General features: G+C 32.0%; 1 protein-coding gene across 2 annotated transcripts in view; it reads right to left on the reverse strand.

Moving 5' to 3' along the window:
* Window positions 1-7235: 7235 nt before the first annotated feature.
* The window catches only part of LOC109096631 (ras-related protein Rab-27B), a 30163-nt gene continuing 26165 nt past the window's right edge, over window positions 7236-11233 (reverse strand). For both annotated transcript variants that reach the window (XM_042778514.1, XM_042778513.1), the window contains 4 exons: window positions 10787-10872; window positions 9329-9432; window positions 8925-9072; window positions 7236-7851 (listed from right to left, as the gene is read on the reverse strand). In XM_042778514.1, coding sequence (XP_042634448.1) covers window positions 7665-7851; window positions 8925-9072; window positions 9329-9432; window positions 10787-10872 — 525 coding nt within the window. In that variant the 3' untranslated portion in view covers window positions 7236-7664. The remainder of the gene's footprint in view (window positions 7852-8924; window positions 9073-9328; window positions 9433-10786; window positions 10873-11233) is intronic.

Consider the following 11233-nt stretch of genomic DNA (forward strand, 5'->3'; position numbering starts at 1 on the left):
AATTCTATAAAAAAATTCTCTTTTATCTTTTTTTTTTTTTTATTTTTATTTTTTTTTGGATGAAAAGATGATCAGACGTATGGATTTTTTTTCCTGTGTGAACGCCTAAAGCATCGCATGTTTGTAGTTTGCGTTGTGTTCGTGTGTTAAACACCAGCTGAAGTTGATCTGGGTGTGTCGTGTGTGGTTTACGGGATGCCGCAGCGCCATCAGTCGCTGTGAAGCGGCGCTGAACGAAAAAGCCGAGGATACAGTGGCGAGTCGACGGGGGGACGTCCCAGCACGGGACAAACACAGAGGAGAACTGCTGGAGGAGAGAGAAACCTTAACAGCAGCATGCGAGACAACTGCTGGACAAACAGCGCACACAAGTGCGTCACACACAACACACACACACACCACGCATACCACACACACACAAAACACACACACCCCACCACACACGCCATTACTCCTCACACAAACACCACACACACACCACCACACACACACACACCAAAACGCTACTCACACACACACTCACACACACACACACACACACACACACACACACACGCCTGACTCACACAACACCTCACACACCACACCACACAACACACACACACACACACACCACGATACTCCCAACACACACTCTCACACCACCCACACGCATAATCACACAAATACACACCACACACACACAAACAACAAACACACGATACCACACACCCACACACACACACACAAACACACAACATACTCGCCACACACCACAACCACACCACACACACACACACACACACACACACAACAACGCATACACACACACACTCACACACAAACGCATACTCACAAACTAAACAAACACAAACGCATACTCACACACGACACACACGCACAAACACCACACACACAAACACACACAAACACGAATACTCACACACGCACAAACAACGACACCAAACCCCCCACAACCGGCATTACCTCACCACACAACCCCAAAAAAAACTCCCTCTACTCCCACACGCAAACTCACATAAAACCACACACATCACCACCCACGCATCACAAACACCGCATATAAAAAATATACACTTATCCTCCGCCCCGCTTGTCAACCCATCACCAACACAAACAAAACCGCACCCACAAACACCCTCACCACTAATTGAAACAACCGCACGCAAGCAACACACCCAAAAAAACTTACCAAAATACACCACAATAACCGCAATAAAAACACAACACACCACCACGCAAAACATGCACAAAAAAAATCCAAGAGGGTTACCAAAACTAACAAACAATTACTCGCCAACAAAACACACACACAGAACCAACACACTACAACAGGACCACATTCAAAGACACACAAGAAACTACCAACATACCCCATACCCAACACAAACCCAAAACCAAAAACCCAAACACACTCAAACAAATACACAAAAACACACCACCCAAAACCCACAACAACCAACCATAAAGACACACACACAAAACACAAACAAATACACACAAACACACTCACAAAACAAACACATCACACACACACACACTTACACACACACGCACTCACACGCACACACACACACACACACACACACACATATATAATTTTTTATGTGTAAATTAATGGTATCTATATTGACACACATATTCATTTTAAATTATAATGAAAAACAACATAACATTTTATTAATTAATTAAAAAAAACAAATAATAATAAAAAAAATCATACATTTACTCTTTTTAAATAATGAATAAATGTTTTTGTATAAATGTATTTTATTATAATTGTACATATTTGTTAATAAACCACAGTATTTGATTTATATTAATATAAATGTAAACTGCATGTATTAAATAAGTAATTATTTGTGATATTATATACAATATATTAATATGAATTACATTTTTTAAATAATAAATATTTATGTATACATGTATTTTATTATAACTGTAAATGTGTGTTAATACAGCATATTATTATATATTAACAAATAATTTACATTTATTTAATAATAAGCAATTATTTGTGTGAATGTGTATTTTATTATAATTATAAATATTTATATATTATTATTTATTAACATAAATATTATTTTTAATTAATATATATCATGTATAAATGTATTTTATTTAAAATATAAATTTGTGTTAATACACCAAATTATTTTATATATAAATTACATTTAATAATAATCAACCATTTATGCAAATATGTATTTTATTATAATTATAAGAAATATTATTTATTTAAAAATAAACAATCATATATATATATATATATATAAATACATATTTGTGTTACTATATACCCCACATTGGTGTATTAATATAAATTACATTAAATAAGTATATATATATATATATATATATATATATATATATATATATATATATATATACCGTAGCAGTTTAAGTAGCCTTGCTAGAAGCTGAAGCTCTTTAATATCAAGCATGTTTTTCCAGGTTTATGTTCAGGTTTATGTTCAGGTTTATGTTCTTCTAAAATAGTGTTTTTGTTCATTTATTCAGCAGGAGGAAAGAATCGAGACAAACTCTGGAAAACCTGAAGCTGCACCTGAGTGAAGATGATGATGATGAAGAGGAGCAACAGACTGAATCCACAGAGAAGCTGATCATTTCGGTGTGACCGGACCAGACCAGACCAGACCGAACCAGCCTAACCGAAGCTAAAACTAGATCAAAACCTGCCAAAACCCTATCCGCCAGGACCTGAATGTAAACCCACTGTCAGACATTTTCAAAGACTTCAAACCAAAACGGTTCACAGAAACCACTTGAGTCCAGGTCTACGAGAGGGAGACCGGATCCAGAGAAGCTCTTTCCTGTGGACTGACTCTCTTAGGATTTTAAAAAGTACTTACAGGAGAATCTGCTTTACTGTCACTGCCAAATCTGGTTTCATGTGGTTTACAGTAAGCTATCGCGTGCATTCGTTCTTTATCAAGCTCTCCGTTCTGTTTCTTCTCCGTTCTTATTCTCTCATAACATTCACAGAACACAAATGACATTACAAATATAATTAAAAATAATATTAAAATAATCTAGATAGGAATAAATATTGATGATGAAGTGCTGTTCTGAGATTGATTTGGGGAGTTTATGTGCATGCGTTCAGCGATGAGGACGGGTGAATGTGCTGATATTATTCTGCTGAAGGTTTTTAAGGGAATCGTCTTTATTAAGTGTTAATGATGCTGTGTGTCTCACTGAAATACAGCCGCAGTTTTAGCTCCAGGGTGTTTTATATGTTTAACGTGGAACTACCAAATGGTAATAAAATATTATATTCAAGATTTATTTTGTGTGTATGTCTACTTGATTCATTACTTTAATAACTGTCTAATAATTAACTGTCAATTAATACAAATTAATAATAAAAAATATTTTTTAAAAATTAAACAAAACAACGAATACATATATATATAATATATAAAAATTTTAAAATTTTTCCCCCAAAATCTGACACTATACTTTTATGGTTTTGCTTTTATTTTAAATTTTGATTTTTTTTTATTTCTTTATTTTTCTCAAAAATATACAAAAAATATTTTGACTTTATACTTTTATGGTTTTGCTTTTATTTTATTTCTTTATTTTTCTCAAAAATATACAAAAAATATTTTGGTGGAAAATATATTTACATATATTTGCTAAAATATTTTTTTTGCCTTTTTTGTATATTTTAAAATATACATTTTGAAATATATATTTATATCTATATAAAAAATAAATTCTAACCAAAATATATTTTTAAAATATGATAAATGTGTTATAAACAATGAAGCTCAATGAAATATATTTATGAAATTAAAAATAGATTAAGTTTCAACCTTCATATACCAGACTATATTTCAGGAGCAAGACAATATCATAGACTTTTTTTAAATATTTTTTTTTATAAAAATTATGAAAAAATAAAAATAAAAAAAATTCACAAAAAAATATTGGTGGAAAATTTACTTAAATATATTTCAGCAAAAATATTTTTGGTCTTTTTTTTGTATATTTTCTTAAATATAAAATTTTAAAATACATGCATCATTCACAAATGGACCGTTACAACTCAAGAGCATTTTTTCCTTTTTATTCTTTAGTAACATGTTACACGCATAACAAAAAACAAACAATCACAAAACAAAAGAAATATTTATTTCAACCAACCAGTTGTGTTATTTTGTGTTTTATTCTATACTGTGATGCAGTAAAAGAGCTTCCAGGAGTTTCATTGGTCAGTAGATCTTTACAGGCACGAGGAGAGAAAACCCTTCAATCAATGTAAACTTCAAGAGAACAACATCACTGCTCATAAAGCCATTCCTGAAACCACACGAGGTACTAAACCAGTAACACAGCGAAGCGAGAGCCGCGGCTCATTCAAGGCCAAGCAGGAGTTCAGTAGAAACACGATGCGGCGTCCAGAGATTGTCACATTTAAAGGCGTGCGATCAGACGTCCTTCATTCGTCAAACACGCGGCGTCAAGATGCTTTATGAAGTGAGTATGGCACACGATGAGTTTGGCACCGGAGGACAAAAATAAAACACCATTAAGAATCAAAACGGCACAGACCTCATTTAACAATATTAATCAATCAGAACCATATCAGTCACATCAAACCAGCTCAGATTTCATCCTGAACTCATAAAACATTATATTTTGCATTAAGAAGATTTTTAGGAACAATATCGTATTGTATTGTAATTGTAACAATGTGAGAAAATAACAAAAAAAACAATGTGTGAAGGATTTACACAAAATATATTTATACACAAAAAATAATAATAATAAAAACAGTAATGAGAAATGCAGAGAAAGAAAAACAAAGGGAAGATTTTTATTTTTGGAATTAGTAATGAAAATAATGTCAATGCAAAAAAATCTTAATGGTTTTGAACTTAGGGTTAAATATGACCTAAACATGTTTTCATGATATTCATTAAATAAATAAATATATATAATATATATATATAATATATATATATATATATATATATATATATATATATATTATAATTAATTTGCTTTTACAAAGCACATCCAGGTCTTTATTTTACCCTCAAAATATATTTTTCATTAAGAAAATAATGATAAAAAAAATAGATTTTTTTATAATAAATGTAAAATAAAAATCATTACATTATATATATATATATATATATATATATATATATATAGACAGGTATAGATATAGATATAGATAGATAGATATACACACTCACTCCAAATTCTCACTATTGCAAATGTTAAAAAAAAAAAAAAAAAAAGTAATGAGATTTTCAATGAGGGAACAAAAATTAAAACATTTACATATAGTAATGAGAGTTTGGTGTTAAAATAAAAAAAAATTAAATTGTCATGAAAATGATGTCAAAACATCTTAATAGTTTTGAATTTAGTGTGAAATATGACCTGAACATGTTTTCATGATATTTAAAATACATGTCACATTTCACTCCCAGGTCATACGACAAAAATAAGACATTAAGAAAATAATACCTATTGTTATTATTATATAGGACTGAGATGTTTTTGCAATCCAACAATTTCACAATTATTTTTTTTTTCTAAATTCTGATTACTGCAACTTAAAAAAAATGTAAAATATTAAATACAAATAAAATACTGCATTACAGAAATGAAAGACATTGAGAATCATTAGAAATAATAAAAAAAAATCATTAAAAAAGATAAACATTCATATACTTACAGTACAGTAATGAGAGTTTGGTGTTGATTTTTTCTTTTTCTTTTTAACGGTCATGAAAAAAAGTCAATGCAAAAAATCCTAAAGGTTTTGAATTTAGGGTGAAATATGATCTGGGCGTGTTTTCAGGACATTAGCCTTTAACATTAGACATGAATCTGCCTGATTCTTAAATGTTTCCCAGTTTATTCAGTCCATACTTCTACACAGATTCTTTAAAAATACATGGATTCCTTTCACGTGCCGGAGCCGCTCACAAACACAGAAACACACCGCAGTTACTCAACCATTACTCTGCACTTCTGAGGGCCGATGAGAACACAAGCTAACAGAAGATTATGAAGCGTTCCTGCCTCCAGTAATTCAGCAGAGTTTTTCCAGACTCTGTGTGAGTGTTTCATACGAGGATTGACGCGTGTGACCGCATGCAGCGACACGCATGAACACGCAAGCATCCACACACACATTCACAAGCTCAAGTCAGTCATGCACAGACTCTGACAGCCAGAGGTGTAGTGTTTGACACACCCGAGCCTTCAAACCGTGAGCAGACTCTACCAGAACAACGGCTCTGCTGCTCACCGAAGCTGCGTTCACGTGATCAAAAATACAGTCAAAAATGAGAAATATTTTTATTATTTAAACTAGCTGTTTTCTATGTGAATATGTGTTAAACTGTAATTTATTTCTGTGATGTGCAGCTGTATTTTCAGCATCATTACTCCAGTCTTCAGTGTCACATGATCTTCAGAAATCATTCTAATATGATGATTTGCTGCTCAAGAAACATTTCTGATTATTATCAATGTTGAACACAGTTGTGCTGCACAATATTTTTGTGGAAACTGTGCTACATTTGATTTTACAGGATTCACAGATGAATAGAAAGTTAAAAAAAAAACAGCATTTACTTGAAATAGAAATCGTCTGTAACATTATCAATGTCTTTACTGTAACTTTTGATCGATTTAATATATCCTTGATGAATAAAAGTATTAATTTCCTTATTAATTTAATATTTGTAGTCTTATATATATAATATTTACTATATTACAAAAAGTAGCATCAAGTGAAACTGTAACGTTTAAATGAGTAACATATAACAAACATTACTGAAATAAACTCTTACTATACCCAATGATTACTATTTCTATAAATTTTACTAATAATACATATGCACTAAAAATGAAAGGGAAAAAAATACGGCAGATGCTTTTATCCAATAAATCTCGAAAAGAAAGTTCAAAAGAACAGCATTTATTTGAAACAGAAATCTTAAATGTTACTTTTTATCAATTTAATGCATCCTTCCTCAATAAAAATGCCCCCCTCTCACCTTAAATCTTATTTTATTTTATTATTGATGATAATCAGAAATGTTTCTCGAGCAGCAAATCATCATATTAGAATGATTTCTGAAGATCATGTGACACTGAAGACTGGAGTAATGATGCTGAAAATACAGCTGCACATCACAGAAATAAATTACACTTTAACAGAGATTCACATAGAAAACAGCTGATTTAAATAATAATAATATTTCAAATTTTTACAGTATTTTTATTCAAATAAATGCAGCCTCGCTGAGCAGAAGAGACGTCTTTCAGAAACATTAAAAAGTCATAATTACTCCAGACGTCAGACTGGTAGTGTATGAATGTCGCTCAGATATTTCTGATTTTGTTTCTGTACATCTATTTAGACGATGAGTGTTTAAGAATCAAGTCCGATCGAGATTACGGCCGCATCCGGGTTTTAGTGTGAGTTTCTGACCTAAGATCTCTGTTTAATAATATTTCAGACGCATTTGCTGACAGTAATAATCTGGGCTGAATTTGGAGGGTTGTTAAAGATCACGAGGCAGTACGACAGCTCTCACAGACTCTCGAGGGAACACACAATGTCCACACAGCAGGTCAGCAGGATCCGGATGGGTGCCGCTGCTTTAACACGCACACTTCTTCTCGCTAGCCGCCGCGGCGTCCAGTTTGCTGCTGCCGTCCGTGCTGTGTGCGTCCGCCGCAGGTTTGTCCACACACTGCTCCATCCTCTTCATCACCAGATCCAGCAGCGTCACCACGGCTTTATCCACCTCAGCACCGGTCGCCGCACTCGTCTCGAAGTAGGGAATTCTGGGAAGAGGAGACAAAAACAAGCATCAGGCATGGAACACACATGGATATATGAAAAGTATTACATTTAAGCAAGAAATTTAAACTTGGGTTGTTTTATTATATAAAATGCACTGTAAGATTTGTAATGTTTTTTTTAAATAAGTCTCTTCTGCTCACCACGCCTGCATTTATTTGATCAGAAATACAATAAAAACAGTAAAATTGTGAAATATTTTTACTATTTAAAATAACTGCTTTCCATATAAATTTATTTTAAATTATAATTTATTTCTGTGATGTGCAGCTGTATTTTCAGCATCATTACTCCAGTCTTCAGTGTCACATGATCTTCAGAAATCATTCTAATATGATGATTTGCTGCTCAAGAAACATTTCTGATTATTATTATTATGTTAAAAACAGCTGAGTATAATTTTTTTCAGGTTTCTTTGTTCAGTAGAACTGCATTTATCTCAAAACAGAAATCTTTTGTAACATTATAAAAGCCTTTATCATCGCTTTTGATCAATTTAAAGCATCCTTGCTAAATAAAAGTATTAATTTCTATAATTTTATAATGTACAAAACTGTTTTAAATATAATTAGAATGATTTCTGAAGATCATGTGACACTGAAGACTGCAGTAATGATGCTGAAAATACACATCACAGAAATATATTACAATTTAAAATATATTTAAATAGAAAGCAGTTATTTTAAATAATAAAAATATTTCACAATTTTACGTTTTTTTACTGTATTTTTGATTAAATAAATGCAGCCTTGGTGAGCAGAAGAGACTTCTTAAAAAATCATTAAATCTTACTAATAAGAAGATAATGCATTATAAAAATCTAAACAACAAAGCCAGTAAAATATAGTTATATGTAATTTAATTAATACAAAAATCAATTAATAATAATTGTTTAATTTAATAACGGATACATTTAACTTTTGATTACAATTCTTAAAAATGGTTTAAAACATTTTGTTTTTGTGTGTGTGTGTGTGTGTGTCGTAAAAAGAAAATTTATTATAAATTGAAAAATAAAAATCAATGACTGAAGAGTGAAGTTGAAGCACACACTCACCCGTATTTGTCCGCTAGTTCCTTCGCTTGTTTCTCCTGGACTTCTCTCTGGTCGTTCAGATCGGCTTTATTACCCACGAGAACAATGACCGGGGTCACGAGAACAACTATCTGGATTCTCACAGTATACGCGTTCGCCTGGAGCTGGCCCTACACACACCACACACACCGCACACCCACACACACACACACACACACACAACACACACACACACACACAGTTTCAGGTCTCAGAGTAAACGAAAGAGCGTCAGAATCAACAGCAGATCTACAGAGCAGCAGTTCATGTGTGTAAGGGAGAAAGAGGAGTTCTCGCCAGCATGCACTGTAACTAACCGACCCGCACACAGTGCCTGTTAATCTGGTTACTGCTGGTTAGTTAGCAGTGCGTCTGCGGTCACTCACTCATCCAGTTCCTGACGTTGAGGAAGCTCTGCTGACTGGTCAGATCGAACATGAGCAGGAAACCCATGGCATCCCTGAAGAAGGCCGTGGTCAAACTCCTGAACCTGCGGAGAACAGACAGACACTTCAACTGCCTGCAATTTACACCTGATCTCCAAATCATGAGGTCAGAGTCCGGCCAGCAGACATCGATCAGGAAGGAAACAGCTCATCGTGAAGGAGCTACAGTGAGCGAATCACAGAGAACCCAAACTGATCAGGAGCAGGAAAAAAAAGGTAAAGAAAAACAGTGCAAGGATGTAGAAGTGAATAGTAAAAATATTAAAATAAATTAAATTATATTAAAGCACAAAAAGTATTAGATTAAGATAAATTACATTCAAATTAAATAATTTAAATTAAAATAAATAATAAATAAATGCATTGAAAAATGTAATGTAACTTCATAGAAAATAATTGTTTTAAATAAATAATAATAATGAAAAAAATAAAACAAATTAAATAATAATAATATTAATATAAAAATAAGATAAGTAGTAAACGAAAAAAATAGAAAAAAATAATGCATAACAGTATTTTAGTCATGTAACTTAATAAAAACAACATTCAAATTAAATAATATAAATTAAAATAAATAATAAATAAATGCATTGAAAAATGTAATGTAACTTCATAGAAAATAATTGTTTTAAATAAATAATAATAATGAAAAAATAAAACAAATTAAATAATAATAATATTATTATAAAAATAAGGTAAGTAGTACACTAAAAAAATAGATTCAATTAAATATTACGTAAAAAATAATGCATAACAGTACATTAGTCATGTAACTTAATAAAAAAACATTTTAAATTAATAATAAAAACATTCAAATTAAATAAGTAAACAATAAAATATAAGATTAAATAAATAATATATCTAACAGTACAGTACTATAGTATTGCTAAGTAGGAAAAAAATGTAATGTAACTCAACAGAGACTAAATATGCAACAAGAGAATTAATATTCAATTTTATCAATTTAACTCCTGAATCCTGATTTCTATAATAATTTTGGAAGATTGTGCTGAGAAGTATATTATTTAATTCAGCTGTTATTTTAATATACATATAAAAAAATAAATCATGTCTGTATATATATATATATATATATATATATATATATATATATATATATATATATATATATATATATATTTAAAATAAAAAAAATCGAGCTGAATAATGAAATTAACTCTACATCATCAACACTGTTATTGAACTGAATGACACTGTTGTGTTCTGCAGAGCTGCTTCACAGCTAAAACTCAACTTGCATCACGATTGATGAATTAAACAACATTTAACCCTGTTACTATCCTGTGTATTACTGTGAAGCTGCTTTAAAGCGATCTGTGAGACGGTTCCACTGACTGTGTGCATGTGATCAGGACTAAGAGAAGAAGAAGAGCGCACCTCTCCTGTCCCGCCGTGTCCCAGAGCTGCAGGTGAACCTTAAACGTCTTCCCTGTCGTTCCATTGGGGCTGTTTGTCGTATAAACCTGGAGAACAACAGACAGCTTGAGACGCACTTCACACCATGAGGAACTCATACAGAGTCTCTGTTTTTATGCTGATTAAACAGTTTCAAAAAGCAGACGCTCGGATCTGCTTTACTTCTGCTCGGTTCAGCTCAGATTGATGCGGTTATTGATCTGCCTGAGCCGCAGTGCATGCTGGGATAGATGCTTTCATCTCACTGTCCTCCTGCCCACTTCATCAATGACTTATAAGAGTCTCTGAAAGATACTGCAGGCAGGAAAAGAGCATAAAATATCTGGATGAAGCAGGATTTTGTGACTGCACTTAATAACCGTGTGCTTACAGAAGAAAGAAAAATTAGATTTAAATGAATTAATAAAG

The sequence above is a fragment of the Cyprinus carpio genome, chromosome A21 (assembly GCF_018340385.1).
Source record: "Cyprinus carpio isolate SPL01 chromosome A21, ASM1834038v1, whole genome shotgun sequence".
NCBI classification, from domain to species: Eukaryota; Metazoa; Chordata; class Actinopteri; order Cypriniformes; family Cyprinidae; genus Cyprinus; species Cyprinus carpio.